The following is a 17,525-nucleotide window of genomic DNA, read 5'->3' as shown; positions in this document are numbered from 1 at the left end:
TCAACATTCTATTTTACAGGTTTTCCATGATTCACCATATGGTGGACACTTTGAAGGAATTCGGACAACAGCTAAGGTGTTGGAGTTGGGTTTGTATTGACCAACTCTGTTCAAAGATGACCGCGCTTGGGTCAAAAGTTGCGATGAATGCTAAAGGACAGGCAACATATCTCGCCGACACTAGATGCCAATGACCACAATTCAGGAGTTGGAGGTTTTTGAATGGGGCCATTTGTCATCTCATATGATAACAAGTACATATTGGTAGTAGTTGACTATGTCTCCAAGTGGGTCGAAGCAGTGGCTCTCCTAACCAATGATGCAAAAAGGGTAACAGGCTTTCTAAAGAAGAACATCTTCACACGTTTTGGCACCCCGAGAGCTATAATCAGTGATGGCAGAACCCATTTTTGCAATAGAGAGTTCGCACGACTGTTGGAAAAGTATGGAGTTCGTCATAAAGTCACCACCCCGTACCACCCACAATCGAGCGGGCAAGTTGAAGTGTCCAACAGGGAAATTAAAAGTGTCCTTACGAAAACAGTGAATGCAACAAGGACCGATTGGGCGAAAAAGTTGGATGATGCATTGTGGGTGTACCGCACAGCCTTCAAAACTCCAATTGGTATGTCACTGTTCAAGTTGGTGTTTGGAAAGACATGCCACATTCCGGTAGAGCTCGAGCATAAAGCACTTTGGGCATTGCTGCAGTTGAACTTAGACATAGAGACAACGGGCACCAACAGAGTCACTAGGTTATATGAGCTAGAGGAATTTAGGTTCCACACATTCGAGAGTGCTAGATTATACAAAAAAGGATGAAACTAATGCATGATAAGCACATCGTGGACCAAAACTTCAAATCCGGAGAGCTAGTGTTGTTATACAACTCACGATTGAGACTGTTTTTGGGTAAATTGAAGTCCCGATGGTCAGGACCCTTCAAAGTGGTGCAAATGTTCTCAAGTGGAACTATTGAGATTGAATCAGAATATGAGATGAATAAGTTCACAGTGAATGGGCAAAGGTTGAAATATTACCTTGGAATGGCAGAAGAGAACGTGGATAGAGAGATAATAACGTTGGAAGAGCCCCAGTACCCGAATGAGGAGTGATGATCCGAGCCTGTGTCGTGCCGCGACGTTAAATCAGGTGCTGCATGGGAGGTAACCCACGAATGTTGTTGTTTTTGTTTTCTTTTATAACTTCCTATAAAAAAATCCTCGCACTGCGACCGCGGTCAATGATGAGTATTTTGCCTTGCAGTCACTCGATCCACCACGACCGCGGTGAAACGCAAACATTCTGCCTCGCGTTATTAAACTCACCGCGGCCGCGGTAGGACCGCGGTCAACCGCGGCAGTTCTCCATTTCGTCGCCCAGGTAAGTATTTTCATTTTTTTCTCTTTTTCTTCTTCTTTTATTTTCTAATTTTTTTAACCCCCCTTAATAATATCAAAAGACCCGCCCATCCCCTAACTTTCCCCATCTCCTCTCTCTCTCTAACCCTAACTTACCATCTCCTCCCCTCTCTTCTTCTTCTTCTTTACTTCTCCCACGTTCCAACCCATCTCCCCCAACACCCATTCCTCTCACTCTCTATCCAGCCCAGGTATGGCATGCTTCTTTCCCTCTTCTATTGCATTGTTGTTTTAAGTTTTATATTAGTTCAATATTTAATTGTGTAGTATCTCTAGTTGAATTTTTCTTTTAATTTTCTTCTTTTTTGCTGTTTAATGGGGTATGTGCACTATGTTGTTGAAGAGTATGTGCACAATATGGTAGAAAGTGTGGACTTGTGTGTGTGGGACTAATTGTTGTGGGGTGAGTGGGTGAAGTGCAAATTGTTGATTTGGGGGAAGAATTGATGTATCCATGTGGGCTAAATGTGTTAGGGTAGTATCTTGCTCACAAGGTGTTTGTGGAATTGCCCCAATGGAGTTCTAAGGGCTAATGTGACCATGGTAGTGGTGAAGTCTGAGTAACCACCCATTGTTCACATAACTCACACCCTGACTGATAGGAGATTCTATGTTTGGCAGGTACAATGCATCCATCTAGGAAGAGACGCAACACAGGGTCCTCCGCTAGTGGACCGGGCAGTTCTTCAAGAGCTCGGGATCAAGCTAGTGTGGCACAGTTTGACAATACTAGGTTTGTCTCCAAACTGGCTGAGGACAAGTATAATGCCAAGGTGTCAAAGAAATTGTTATCGGAGGTGCATATTGACAGGGACGCTTTGCAAGTGGAACGCCCAAATATCTTTGCTGAGTTGAGGATGTGTCAGCTGGACATCTTCTTTGAGGAACCGGAGGAGGCGAATGTACAGATGGTTAGGGAATTCTATGCTAACTGCCTGGAACATGAGAATAGGGTTGTCACAGTACGCAACACCCGGGTAAATGCATCCCTCGAGGCCATATGCCGAGTGTACCGGCTGCCAGTTTTCACAGGCGATAGAGATACTTACATTGCTTCTCATCGCCCAACTATCTGGTGAGCACCAATTCTAGAAGCAATATGTGTGCCAGATAGGGAGCATATATGGATAAAGCACCGGATCACATTGAACTCACAGTCTCTCAATTGGGAGGCTAAGTGTTGGCTCGCAATTATCAACAGCCGACTGCTACCCTCCAGCAATACAACCGATGTCAATGGGTCACGAGCAGCTGTGATCTACTCTTTTATGACCCACCAGGATTTTGATGTCGCCAGGCTCCTCCATGACGAGATGTTTATTCGCTCCCCCGAGGTACTCAAAGGATTTTACTTCCCCTTTCTAGTTACCAGGTTGTGTCGTGCTGCAAGAGTTCCAAATAATCCCAGAGTTGATGGGAAATTGCCATTGAAAGCCCCGTTCCAGGCTAGAAAAATCTCAATTGGGAGAGAGTCGATAGTTATGGTTGAGGATGATGATGAAGCTGATGAGGATGTTGAGGATGCTGCTGTACAACTACCACCGAGAGCTGATGAAGCGAGCCCATCATAGGCCTGCCGAAGTACCCGTATGACAGACCTGGAGCAAGACATAGCTGGTCTCCGCACTTCTATCCTTGACCTGGGCACCAGAGTTGACAATTTGACCACTCAACAGGCCAAGTCAGAGAGAAAGATCATGGGATGGCTTCGGGCACTAGGATGAGCGTGTCACCTCGATCCTGGAACCGTCTCTGATTAGGATTGAGCTTCAGGGAAGTCCCCTTACCTTACTCTTCTTTATATTTGTTGACATGGGGACATGCCAATGTTTTAAGTGTAGGGTGGGGGATGGCTGTTGTTGTAATAACTGTGTATGATGTTGTTTTCTTTTTTTCTATTTGTTTGGTATTGTTGGGTCATGTTAGTTAATTGCGACTTGGCCCGAAGACGGACACCTTTCGACAGGTCTTTTGAGGGATATTAGTCGAACAAAAATAAGGAATATAAGGACTCTTCCTGATGACGGATCTTTTAGACAATTTTCTTGAGGGAAGTAAGTCTAGAGAAAATACCAAAAAGATATTTTTTTATTTTAGGTAGTGTAGTAACTCCCCCTTGGTTTTTCTTTGGGCCACTGTTCTTTTCCAATGGTTTAGCTTGAACCGGGTGTAGTTAGTTTTTGTTTATTTTGTTTTTAGTTTTTAGTTCGTATTGATGGGCTACGAGCTGAAATAGAAGGAGAAACCCTTGGCGTTAATACACCTGAACACAATCAACACTAGAGTGTAATGCCTAGTCTCAGTGGTTGACTCTTGCTAAAGTGCCTTAAATTTATATGTTTGTAACTGACTTGAACACTCAAAAGAGAGTGTGTTGATAAACCAATCTGGAGTTAGTCATGTGCCATGTGTGTGTGAGCTGTATTGTATTCTATGCTTTACATTTGATGTCTAGAACTTGCCCTGTGTGTTTACAAAGCGAAATAGTAGCTTCATACAGTCTTAGAAGTGATATAGACATTTCTTTGTTAAGCCAGATATATAAAGTAAACCCATCTAAATGTAATACATCGTAGTTAACCCCGTTGAGCCTATAAGCCTGTTTCTTTGGCAATCACATTGCGAACCTTACCCAACTGTTTGAATAGCTATCTGTTTGAACCCCTTTTACCTCCCATGAGCACTTGAATGGCCTTGACATATGCAAAAGTTAAAGTGTGGGGTGGTGGTTTGGTTTTTGAATGGAACAAATGAATTAGATGAAAGGTGCAGTTTTTGGAAGAATAAAAGAAGAAGCACCACGTAAAAAAAATGAATAAATATAGTAGTTGGTAAGTGGTAGCTTGATTCAAATTCACCTAAAGGAATGAGATGTTATAAATAAAAATGTGGTGGAACGTCTGGTTGACATAAGTATGATTTTGAAGGTTAATATGATTGTATTAAAAGTGCTTAGGGAGGTTAGTCACTATATCCAAATATATCCTACCCATTCCTTAGCCTACATTACAACCAAGTGAAGTCCTAATTGATCTTAGACTGAATAGGCTCGATTAGTAGAGTAGTACACTATGGGCAAGCCTATGGTACATCTTTGTGGCATGTGAATGTTCTTTTTGAGAGTGAGTGAATTTGTCCATCTGAGTTCCTAATTATTCTTAATAATATTAATTGTGGAATTATTCTCTTGTGTGATGCGAGGGCATGTGATTCACGAAGGAGAGGAAATCTTGACTTCTGTATAGAGTGGTTTGAGTAAGTATGAATATTGCACGACACGTAAGAGTCGAGTTTTGAAGCAAAGGTTGTTCACTACTAGGTGCAACTTGGGTGAATTGTTCTTCGTGTGATACGTTAAGGGAAAAGCTTAGGGAAGGAATTCTGATAGAGTGTGGTGGATTGCTCGAGGACTAGCAATGATTTAAGTGTGAGGTGTTAATAATAGGCTACATAGACGATATTTACACCGTAATTATACTATGCTTTATTGTTGTTTTATAGGCTAAATGATAACAAAATGCTCTAATTGATATTCTTTTGCTTCGCAGGGACTAATCTAAGTTAGGAAGAGCTACGGAGTATTTTGGAGTCAATAATGTGAAGAAAACGTCCAATCAAGAAGCACCCGAGCGGAAAGAAGCAAAAAGTGGACTGGGTTTGAATCTACCGCGACCGCGGTGGACCGCGGTAGGCCAAAGATGTGAGGCAGAATGTTTGTCTTTCACCGCGGTGAACTGTGCAGTTGTCAGAAATTTTGGGACCAAAGTGTAACTCGGGGAAAACTTATTCCAAACCCTTATAAACTCAAGAAGCTCACCCAAGAAAGTATCAAGCTTATTTTTAGACTATTTTGGAGGCAAGAACAAGTGTGAGAAGAGCAGCCAAACATTAGAGTTTTTCTCTCTTCTCTTTATTATTGCAATTACACATTATGAACACTTTTGTAGTTTTATCTTGCATTGTTATGAGTAGCTAAACATTTGATCTAGGGTTGATGGAACCAATTGTTAGATGAAGTTTTGACTCAACTTTGTTATAATCGAGCCGGGTTTATTATATGATTGTTCAACTATGTTTTGTATGGTAATTAATTGAATGGGCTCTTGATTAATCGTGTCTAATTGCCTTGTGTTGCTTGAGAAAGAATACTAGGTTAGATTGTTGTTGAACAACACCACTTTTAGGTAATTGAAGAGATTCATTACTTGAACTTAAAAGTGGGGTTAGAGATAACGAAGCTTTGGTGGGATAATTCAGAGCTGCACAAATTATCAGCTAGAGTAGTTCGAGAGAATGCTTTAGTAAATTATCATAGTTGATCGAGAGATAATTGCGATAACCCATAGCTCATAATCCTCATAGAGTATTACGGCGAGATTATAGCAAAAGAGTTAAAGCCTAACTTAGCAATTGGGGAAATCAATACCCTAGACCTTTTTTCCATTGAATTATCTTTGATTTAGCATATTGTTATATTTAATATCATTTGAAGTAGTTAAACAAAAACCCAATTTTTATTGATAAAAATTTTGCATCTGGAAATTGTTTGAGTTGATAATAGCATTGCCAAGAGTTGTAATAGATAGGTTAGTTCCCTGAGGATTCGACTCAGGACTTAAAACCGGATTATATTTGTAAGCACGTGATTTTTGCTTCACGGACAATTGCTCCAAAAGAAAATAAAAATAGCGGCAAAGGGCTTCGCTGTACAATTTTTCGGTCTTTCCGTGACATGTTTTGTTAATCGTTTGTGAGTCTGTCCGTTTTGCATCTAGTCATTATCAAACAAAAATACAAAAAAAAGGCCTGTCGTTAAAAGAAAATTCAAAAAAATGTGTATGTGTGCATCGTTCATTCTCAGCTGTGAGCTAACCATTTTTATTTTTATTTTTATTTTTATTTATTTTGTTCATTTTGTGTTAATTGTTATAGGTGCTAACCAATATGTGTGTGAGTTTATTTTAATTTTTACAATTTTTAGGAATTTTTAGTTTAATTTGTTGATTTGAAAAAGAAAAAAAGAAGAGAAGAAAAGGGAAAATCGGATTGGGCCCCAAAATGAGGCCCAAAGCCAAGGCAAGACCCAGTCCAAACCAGGCCTGCCCAGGCACGCCCCCAAAACGACGCCGTATAGGGCGTTCGATCTGAGCCGTCCGTCCAGGCCAATCCAACGGCTCAGGACCTTTTTCAACAACCCGTGTTCAAACCCGACCCAATAACCAATCCGACCCAACCCCTCATTTAAACCAAACGACCCCGTTTAACTACTGAACGACCCCGTCTTGTTTCTCACCCTCAGATCCAAGCCGTTGAGATCGTATGATCCAACGGCTCAGATCCAATCAACCCCCCCATATATAAACTCAGCCCTTTACCCCGCACCCCCTATCCGAACCCCCCTTCAGTCATCTCCTTCCCCAACCCCTTCTCATCCTCGAACCCTAGCAGCCGCCCCAGTATCCCTCGCCATTAAAGCCGGCGGCATGAACGCCGATGACCGCCTCCTGAACACCCTAGGACCACCTCACTGACCTGAACACGAATCCACTAACCACGAGCCTCGAATCACTTTCGTTCGTCTCGAATCTTCATTTGAAGATTTGAGTCGAACCCGGATCTATGCCAAACCATCCCATCTTCATACCAGACACTCCCCTGACCTTCCTCGTGACCAAACCAAACTTGGTTTGGTCCGAATCTACCCACAACTCCCAAAAATCCAGATCTGGATATCCAGACTTTAGAACACATGCACTTGGGGAATCCGGCCGGTTTGGACATAGGTTTGAGGTCTAATAGACCTTAATCAAGGTGTTCTCATGTGAGAACACCCTGATTAAAGTTTGTTCGGCCTCAAAAGTTCGAAGTCGAGTTTGATTTGGGTCCGTTTGATTTCAAACTTTTTCAGTAAGTTTCCTTTTCTCTTTGTTTGGTTCTAATTAAGTTGTCATCATATTTCTTTGTGTTTGTTTGTTATTTTGTTATTTTTCAGTCGGATTTCTTCCATCTCTGTTAAAGGCCTTTTTATTTGGCCAATTGTCTTCTGTTTGTGTTCTGAATATACCCTGTGATATAGATTAGTCGTCGAACGAGTTTAATTCACATAAGTTCCCAGTGTTTGAACAAATTGGTCTGAAGTCATTCGGGACTCTATACGTGTTGTTCATATGAACGATTGATTGTTATGTGTTACGATTAATATAGTCGAGTCGATATATGTCGTCAATTAGTTTCAATCGTTAATGGTAACAACTTGATTCGTATTGCTTATTTCTGCTGTGATCGTATTTGAGTCCCATTAGGAACGGAATTGTATTGCCTGTTGATTTTGTTCAAATTAAATTAAAAGAACATCTAGGGGAAAGGTTATAATGGCAGATTCAGATTTTGGTTTTTAAACACAATGCCATTTGGTTTGGACCGTGGGCAGCATGTGTATGGTTAGCTTTAAGGGATTAAAATAATTGGACAGCATGTGTTGTCAGATTATATTCCTGCTGCCCATACTTTGGTTAAATAAACAAGTGATCAGTACACTTTAACAACCAAAAGAGAGAGGGCTGTCAGGGATTTCATGGGGGCTTGGTTATTTAAAATAAGTAAGTGGAAAAGCAACAGGGGGGGGCAATTTTGAGTTGTAAAACAGACTGTAAAGTGTTAAGGTTAGGATATAAAAGAGGGGACCTTCCATTAGAAAAGGCAGGTTTTTTTTTATTATTCTTTTGAGTCTTAAGAGATTTCGGTGAGTAAGAAAACTGAAGAGAAAAAAGAAATTTTCAGAGCATTTTTACAAAACATTGTCCAAAACTGCACAAAGAACTAAGTTGGTTAAGCTGTTCTGGCCAAGTCAGTCACTCGAACTGGGGCTGTTGTTGTTCCATTAAGAGAAGTTTGTGATTTTCTGCTGTGATTGTTACTGCACTAAGTTTCTGTGTGTTGTGGATTGAGTTCAGTCTTCCTGATTATCGAAGCTGTGTTGGCTATTTGCTGAGCTTGTTTGACTATTGAATTTCTTTTGCTATTGCATCAAAATAGTCTAGTTTTCTCGACTGTCTCGTTATTCTGTCTCTGGGATCGATTGGTGGGTACTCGACCACTATGGATTTCATCGTTTGAAATTGCTGTTGGGTCGTTTGTGGGCTGTTGGTTGTTGTTGCTGTGTTTGCTGTTTGGTTGCCGGTTGCTGACATCTTTCTTCTTCTCCTGTCTATTGTCCAAACATCCAGGTACACGACTAATACTGTCAATGTAATCTGAGGTTGAGCATGAATACAAAGAGAAGAGTTGAAGATAGTTTATTTTATGTATAGCATGTACACTGAATGATCTGTGATGTATGATAGCCTATATTTTTGTTCGGATACGGGGTTAGCTTTAACACATAGTAACTGTAAATGTAGGGTAATTTGACATCCGATTGTGCGTGTAGGCTGTTGGATAAAAATTTTCAACCATGTAGTAGGCTGCAGTTTAGAAATTAATTGTGTTAGTGATTAGCATGTCTAGTAGCGCACGAAAACTATTCATCCTTAGTTAATTGTTTTTCCCTTTAATAAACGGTCCCTTTATAACTGATAAACAACGCCTATAGAACCAAGAACAAGTTCGCGACCTCAACCTCACAGGGGTCGAGCCCAGGTCGAAACAGACCAAGCAAGCCCTCATCGAACAAACAGTGGCCCAGTTCTGGCCCATTCCGCATGAGCTGGATTTGGGCCCGTAATGTTCAATCAGTTGTCCGTGTGCGTAGTCATATTTTCTTGTTCTATAAAAGCATTTTGAATCCTGCTGCAAATAACCAGCAAGCATGTAATTAACTAGGACTATCTCTGTTTTCAATTAAAAGAGACAAACGCGACAAGAAACGTAGTTGCTATAGGATATCCTTTTTTTAAAAAAAAAATAAAATGAGACGAGCCTCGCCAAATAAAAGGGACAAATTGCGGGGCCCTCACAAAATATGTGTATTGATTACTTAGATTTCGGGACGGGCCGTTTAGCAAATTTCACGGCCCTACCCCAAAATAATAATGCGCTAGTTGCTTTAGGCGCGCCTTTAATAATGTTATCTCCCTAAACTCGGGTGCACATTTATGTGACCCAAATCCAAATCTCAACGGAGTCGAAATATGTCTTTAGTCACGGGCACATTGATTGTGGCGTGGCCCGAGATGCATTTCCATGACGTCGTAAATTCCATTTAATAATAAAATGAGACGAGCATCGACAAACAAAAAATGTAGGAGTTGCGGGGCCCTCTAAATGCATATATTAAAATACTTTGAATCCGGGACAGGCCGTTTAGCAAAATTTTACGGTTTTCCCCAAAACAACAATACGTTAGTCGCTTTAGGCGCGTCTTAATAATTTATTCTCCTTAATTCGGGTGCACATTTATGTGACCCAAATCCAAATCTCAACCAAGTCGAGATATGTCAATAACCACGGGTGCATTGATGTAACGTGGTTCGAGATATGTTTTCACGACGTTGCAAGTCCTATAAACTAGCAGTGAAGGATAAAAGCGGTTACAAGTTAAAATTGGCACATTGGTTCATAATTGTATTTAAAATCAGATAAATAAGCCGAATATAATAGTTGAGCGACCGTGCTAGAACCACGGAACTCGGGAATGCCTAACACCTTCTCCCGGGTTAACAGAATTCCTTATCCAGATTTCTGGTACGCAGACTGTAATATGGAGTCATTCTTTTCCTCGATTCGGGATTAAAATTGGTGACTTGGGACACCCTAAATCTCCCAAGTGGCGACTCTGAAATAAATAAATAAATCCCGTTTTCGATTGTCCTTTAATGGGAAAAAACTCCCTGGCGCCCTCTCGGGTGCGGAAAGAGGAGGTGTGACAATATTTGCAACGACCGCTTTATCTTTTAGAAGACATAGTTGGGCGTGATCACTATGTTGGGTTAAGGGTGGTCAATTGACCATCCTTCGGCAAAACATTACATCGCATATCTAGGTAAAATATTAGATTTTAAAGATATAAAACATATATTGAACACTCTTTGTGAGGGAATTTTTTCTCTTCTTTCAAGTTTGAACACCCTTAGGGAAATTTCTGACTTCGTCATTGCGCACATCCCCCGCCATCATAGGGCGAATTTAATTAGTTATAAACAAAAAATTCAACATTACACTAAATCAAACAAACAAATGCCCTAATTCTTGTCCAGAGGCATCTTAAAGCGACACAAAGGACAAACATGATTTTTCTCAAGCCATTGAACGATACAACCTCCATGAAAAAGGTGCTTGCATGGCATGCGAGTAACTTCAATAATACCTTCTGAAATCAACATATCAAAACATATGCTACAATTCTCACCCACATTCTCCTCCATATTGATCATCTTTTCCACCTTCACCTTCTCCAGTGCTTCAATTGCATACGCCGATGCAGGAACGGGCACAAACTCACTCTCTTCCAACGATAAGCCCGCGACCTGTTCTATCAACTCATCCTCATAATAATTTTGGTAAGGATTCGGAATAGCTTGAGGAATACGATGAATTATGTCCAGAACGATTGGGATTCTTTTCGGTCTTTCATGATTTTCATGGAGGATCGATAATGTCTTAAGCTCGATGTCTCCTATCATGTCTAGTTGATACAAGAGAGGAACATGTAAATATGTAAGCATTACATGTATATTATCCCATATATCTAATTTGTCCTCTATGTCAAAAGAGAATTTTTTTTACTATATGATAGTTGAAATGAGTGCGATTATAAAACCTCCAACGACCATCAGCTGCGAGATAGAAATTGTGGTGCAATTTTTTGATTCGACATAGGAAGAAATACAGATTAATTAACGGTATTCATTAGACTTGAAAGATGCTATTGCACAATTTCAAGGTCCAAATATTCCAATACATGTTCTGTAGAACCAACTATTACCTTTCAAACAAGATCAAGTATGAAAAGAAAGAAAAAGATAAATCAGCAAAATCAGAAAGTAAAATCATATTTTCTCTAATTTGTAAAAGGAAGCAGTGAATCTCTGAAATATTTAAGTTATATACGCTGACAGAAACTTGTTATTTTTACAAAGACAAAAAATACTACTAACATGCAAAATAATATAGAAAAACATGATATATTATTAGGATATTCCATCAATCTCTGGATAACATTTAAACAAGAAAAGAGAACACTTGGGTAAAGAAAGAAATATAAAAGGGTGAATACAATCTTCAAAACGGATGTACGTACATTCCATCTTTCAAATTTAAATAAATGCTCCAAATGAGATAAATCATTTCGAATATAGGAAATTTGAAGGTAAGACCCCAAGTCCTCCCCCCTGCATGTGTACAATTTTTAATATTCAATAAACTGGTAGGGATCTGTCTAACACTGGTCATACAGACAACTTCCTCACAACAACAAAAAACGATGAGAACAATTAAAAAAACGACAACAAGAACAACAAACCTACTAGTAAGAAAATTAAGGTTTGGTACTAATAAACTAGGAGTACCAAAACTGCGTACTACCACAGGAGCGGATTTGATTAAAAAAACATTCAACCTAAAATCAAATCAAACAAACAAAAGCCCTAATCAAATGAGGGTAAGTTCACAGTTTGCTCTATCAACGCGATCTCACCCTCATCTGCTTCGCCATGATAAATTTGGTAAGGGTTCGGAATTTCTTGAGGACGACGATGGACTACGTCTACTGTAAAAATAGCACGGTATAGCCAGTTTTCGGACGGGTCATTCAAAAATAGCCGGCGTTTACCAAGTCAATAAAAAATAGCCATTATTTTGCTGCAACAGTGATCGGTCCAGCATAATATACTGGAGTTCGGTGCACCTGTATACTTTGCTCGCTCCAGTATAATATGCTGGAGACTAGAGCACTGGTGCTCCAAACTCCAGTATATTATGCTGGACCGGTATACTTGCTAGAACTCCAGTATCTTATGCTGGAGTTCTAGTGTACTTATGCTGGAATTCCATCATATTATGCTGGCGTATTTTCCCGGTTTTGAACAGTGTTTTCGCTCAAATTTATCTTTACATGAAAAATGGCTAAATTTTGACTACTTTTGAAACTGAGCTATTTTTGAACGACCAATTGTAAATCTGGCTATTTTTGAATTTCTCTACTATAGGGATTCTTCTTGGGCTTTCATTTTCTTGGAGAATCAACGAAGCCTTATTTACTATGTCTGGTATAATGTCTAGTTGATATATCAAAGGAACATGTAAACATTCAAGCATTCGATGTATTTTGTAGGACCATATGTTTTGGTCCTCTATGTCAAAACAAATCCATCTGACTATATGATAGTCAAAATGAGTGTGATTGTAAAATCTCCAATGAACATCGGGTGTGACATAGTAATTAAGGTATAATTTTCGTATTCGACATAAAAAGAAAAAATTATCCTCCGGCAGATTTTCATCGTCGCGGAGGATATTTTTTTATGCTTGATTTTCCAAAGAAAAGGATTACTAATTGCTTGGTTGAATTCTCTTGCCATTATTACAAAAAGAAAGAGAAAGGGTTGGTTTAGTAGCGACTAAATAAAGGGAGAAAAGAAGCAAAGGGTGAATGGTTCTTGCTAGTTAGCTATTTGATTATATACATTAGAAAATAAAGATGTGAAGTGTTATATAAGGATGGAGAGGGGCATAAAAGGAGCACAAAAGATGTAAATTGCTAAGTAAATTTCCATTTTATCTCTCTGTATGTATTCTTAATAAATTTTCTCGAAAAAGCATTGAGTTTCATTTCTTAAATGTCCTTAATTATTTGAATAAGTGGAGAGTATTATTGTTTTCTTCAAATAAGATCAAAATGTACAAGGGATCTTTATACAAATAGCCAGTCATATTAAAATGTATAATACATAGTGTATATTGTATAATAGTTATATCGTTTTTCCTTTTTCATGCATATATTAAGAGAAATTTAAGGGAGCATAGATAAAAATTAATCCCTCTTATGTTTTTTTAAGTTGAGTTTGATAAGTATTGTATAATGTATACAAGGGTAGCTTAGTCTATTATATGTATTTATTCACTATAAATACTCCATTGTACATGTATTCACTGAAATTTCTCTATGTGTTAAGCCAGCTACTGATCAACTTTGGTTTTCTTCATTTCCCTGCTCGTGCTAGAGCTATCTTGCATTCTTGAACTGTGCACATTCTCATCTAAGAGTGAAACAGAAATAAAGGAGCATTAACGTTAAACTCACAATCTTAAGCTCAAAGGGTAGACTGGCCTTGAAAGTTAAAACAAGGCTCTAAGAAACAACTGGTATAATTGAGATAAAAATACCAAAGGAAAACCAAATTAAAAGAAATGAACAACTTGGAATTTGGCTCTGCAAAAATTGAATTTTCCTATTTAATTTTGGTAGCGTATTAGCATGACTATGTTTTAAGCAAGGAAACATGAGACTTATTAGTAACTGGAAGAAATTCTGAGGTGAAACAATGAGTATGATGGTCCTCTAAAGATGTAGCAGATGAGACAGTAATGTCGTCGACCCACAGCGTCCACATATGTCAATTCAATAAGCCTGCATAATACCAAAAAGAAAGGATCTTAGCCAGTTGATATCTTTCACTGTTGTGATAAAACTATTGTATTTAAACTATATAACCAAATCCCAAAACACAATCAACAGAAAACTAAAATAGAAAAAGAAACAAACCAATATATGAATTGCTCAATTCAAACAAACTCAGCTGTTTGGAGACACCACAACTCCCTCTACTCTATAACAAACCAGTAACCACTCAGAAGAATATATTATTTTTTATTAGGTAAGATAATCTAGCAACAAATATATAACTACTACTACTACTATCCCTACTATCCCTCAACCCCACACAAGTTGAGGTCGCTATATGGAGCATCTTTACCATTCTACTCTATTTTGGCCCGTCTCTATTCCAATACTGAACCTTTGCTTAAGGGTACTCTAGATTTCATAGTCTTATACGGACATACAAGTTGAGCTAGCAACAACTAACTTAGTAAAATAGCATGTGTAACAGTTTCTCCACAATAGAAGATAAAACAAACAAATCCGAATCAAAACTTAAATCAACTGGTCGCTGCACTTGGGAGCACAGATCGGTAAAGTCACCCAACAACTAAAAACTTACCAATGGACATGGCTTCAAGAGGTCTGATAGTACATTTTCCTTTGTTTTTAACATCAACTGCTAACCAAAGATGCACCTGTGTTGCTATTTGTGGACAGATAATTTGAATAGTCAAAACAAAATAAGCACAAACACTACAAAGCTTATGTGAAATAAATTTAACTAAAAGAGGAAAATAATACATATACAAGATTGAGAGGTTCCATTCTCATGTTTGGCATAATTTCAGTCGTATCATCTTCTGAAAAAACTCCAACTGCACAAGCGAGAAACAAGAAATTAAAGCTCACCGCTCTGGCATTACTTAAAAGCATGAAACAACACAAAATAAAGTGAAATTACAAAGGTGATTTGTATTGAAAATAGAAGCAGATCTTGGATTTTTAAGTTAGTGCATATAGATTACCTGCTGCACCCACTACTCTTTTATCTTTAGTGACAATAGGCATGGATTTGGAAAAATATAGGTGCAACATTTATTTGCACTGAAACTGATACTTCTATGTAAATCCACAATGGTAAGAGGAAATGAAACAAATTCTAAGAAATATAGAGCACAAATATCCTTTAAAAGCATAAGTCAAATAGAAAATCAGATGAAAATTTCATCAATTTGATTGTGCGAAGAGAAAATGAGAAAAAAATTTAAAAAGCAAAGAATATCAGTGTGGATAGAGAAGTAAAAGAACCTCAGCTGCAGAAAAAGCGAAAGCGTGAGGATCAGATTGGCTACCCATTGCAATTATCTTTTACTTGTATGTGAATCCGAAGTTTTGAGTACTGAAAGTCTCACAGTGACAAATCTACAAGCAACCAAAAGTAAACACAATAAGCAAAATCCAAGATACCCCATATTCCAATAAGCTAATATTCAAGTAATTTCCAAATTAAAAATAGTTCACTATAAAATAAACCAAAAGTGAAAAATAAGTTCTCCTACTATGTAAAATCTCCAAAATAGTAATTGATTAAAGATATAGTATTTTAGAAGCTCTAATGTATTATTGACGTCACACACAAGCACTTCATTTGAGACAACAACATGTATTTTATCTAATCTTGGTAAGGTTCAAAGATAATCACACCAGATAGTAAGGATTTGTTGTACAAAGAAATACTACAATTAATATTGTAACACCGAAATACTTTAATCCTTTCAGCTAGATTACTAATAAAAATAAATCATTTAACAATGTCATATACATTATCAAAATTACTGTACGAAATAGGAGAAGACATTGGTGGATAAAAAGTAATTTTATCGTAACAGAGAAGAATAAGTTCACAACTGTGAAGCAACAAATGAAAACACATCAGTGAAGGATGTAACTTATAATAGACAGTAAATACTCCTTCTTCAAGCTATGTATATGCAACACATCCTCACATTTTCAAGAAAACAGACAGAAGAACAAGCAAGAAAACGGCATATATGCATTGCAACAGGTAAAAACTTTTTCTTTGTGTATTTATCCTGAAAAGAAAGTTTCAAATATTTTATATTCAATGATATTATACAATGTCAGAAGTAGTGCTAAAAGCACAGAAGGTAAGGGAAGTTTGTTGTCTTAATCGTATCCTTTTTAATTTATCAGATAAATTTTTGTACTCGATATAAAATGATCAACAAAATTGTATAAGTGCACATATTAAAATACGTTAAAATATTATTTGATAGTTTGTTTACAGTTTGTATTGTAAGGTGAACAGTCTAATGATGTTATACATCCATTGTTAATTAAATTATATTGCTAGTCGTTCGATAAACCATCCAAAGAGTCAGTGAGTATATATCTTATATTAACATACAATAGATAACTTAGTTTAGAGGCCCCGTATCGTCAAGAGAAACTACAAAAGAAGAAACATGTTGCGCCTCTGTCATGGAGGTAGGAGGCAAGTGTCAAATTCGAATATCACAAGTACTGCATTTAGCCACTATTCAGATTTTATTTGACAACAAAATTTTCATGGTATCCAGAAGAAAGGAAAGGGAATTCTCTTTAATTGATCAAATTTATAGCACGATGTTAAAGTTTTTCCGGCCAAGCAGTAAAATAATTATTGTTTCAATCGATTCAAACATTATAAATTTTTATTAAATAATGTCCACTTTGTTGGTAAAAATATACCAAAATAATAGTAGCTAAAGAAGGATCCAAATTGCAGAGCTATCTACATAATACATGAATTTCAAACCTTGCGCCACTGTCGCTCGGGATATCTCTGTTAGTAAACCAAAATTATTTCTTAAGCAAAGGAAAATCAATCTTGATGACTATCTAAAATGAAGACAGAAATAAAGCTTTCAACTCAAAAACACCACTTGATAAGCTAATGAAACTTCTTGCAATGTGAGGCAGAGACTTCCTATTCGTGCGTCAAAATGCCTAACTCAAAATGCAACCAAAGAAAGAAACCAGAGAAAACAAAAGACAGGACCATGCATAAGAAATCTAATTGAAAACCTGGTTGAAGAATTTTGTCAAACACCTAGAGAACAAAATTTATTAACATGTTTCACTTTATTTGCAGGAATCCCCTCGCTATTCAGGGGAAAACACAAATGCCTAGCATATTATCAGCGATTGAAACAAATCGATGCAAGAAACACAAGATGAGAAGAAGATTACCCAGTAGGAAATACCAATAGACAGAGGGGAGGGGTGAGAGAGAGCAGAGATGTTAAGCGTAGAGCCGTTTGAAGAAGAGGACTTTGCAGATGGGGCTTCTCACCAGTGTCAGATGCAGTAAGAGAAATCAAGCGGTGAGTTGATAGCTGGGCTACAAATTCACACCATAAGAAAATTTTGGGCCAGACAGACATGTTGACCATGAGCTGTCTGGTTATCTCCGTTTATAGTATAGGAATAGGTTATCAAGATAGACAGTAAAAAATGAAAAAGTAATTTATGAGTTATTTTAATGGTTTGAAGTCATATTAAAT

General features: G+C 37.8%; 2 protein-coding genes and 1 long non-coding RNA gene across 3 annotated transcripts; 1 reads left to right on the top strand and 2 right to left on the bottom strand.

The window, feature by feature from the left end:
• The first annotated feature begins 222 nt into the window (after nt 1-222).
• On the top strand, nt 223-1,115 carry LOC138880746 (uncharacterized). Its single transcript, XM_070160918.1, has 2 exons — nt 223-625; nt 937-1,115. The coding sequence occupies exons 1-2, from the start codon at nt 223-225 to the stop codon at nt 1,113-1,115; spliced, it is 582 nt and encodes a 193-aa protein (XP_070017019.1).
• A 9,485-nt stretch (nt 1,116-10,600) lies between these two features.
• Nucleotides 10,601-11,041, bottom strand: LOC104222002 (E3 ubiquitin-protein ligase RING1-like). Its single transcript, XM_009773179.2, has one exon. The coding sequence runs from the start codon at nt 11,039-11,041 to the stop codon at nt 10,601-10,603; it is 441 nt and encodes a 146-aa protein (XP_009771481.2).
• Nucleotides 11,042-13,781: 2,740 nt separating this feature from the next.
• LOC104222003 (uncharacterized) lies at nt 13,782-17,339 on the bottom strand. Its single transcript, XR_709861.2, has 5 exons — nt 17,212-17,339; nt 15,268-15,381; nt 14,761-14,834; nt 14,579-14,662; nt 13,782-13,986 (listed from the first exon to the last, which is right to left on the bottom strand). It is a non-coding gene; the product is annotated as an uncharacterized lncRNA (long non-coding RNA).
• Nucleotides 17,340-17,525: the final 186 nt, after the last annotated feature.

Source organism: Nicotiana sylvestris, chromosome 11 (assembly GCF_000393655.2).
Source record: "Nicotiana sylvestris chromosome 11, ASM39365v2, whole genome shotgun sequence".
Taxonomy (NCBI): Eukaryota; Viridiplantae; Streptophyta; class Magnoliopsida; order Solanales; family Solanaceae; genus Nicotiana; species Nicotiana sylvestris.
Note: the sequence above shows the minus strand (reverse complement) of the source record. Positions and strands in the feature narration are given on the sequence as shown.

Excerpts from the sequence above, each read along its gene's own strand:
- LOC138880746 (XM_070160918.1), top strand. The coding sequence starts at position 223 with ATGGGGCCATTTGTCATCTCATATGATAACAAGTACATATTGGTAGTA. Across the intron at positions 626-936 it reads AGCCTTCAAAACTCCAATTG|GACCCTTCAAAGTGGTGCAA; the intron begins GTATGTCACTGT and ends CCCGATGGTCAG.
- LOC104222002 (XM_009773179.2), bottom strand. The coding sequence starts at position 11,041 with ATGATAGGAGACATCGAGCTTAAGACATTATCGATCCTCCATGAAAAT.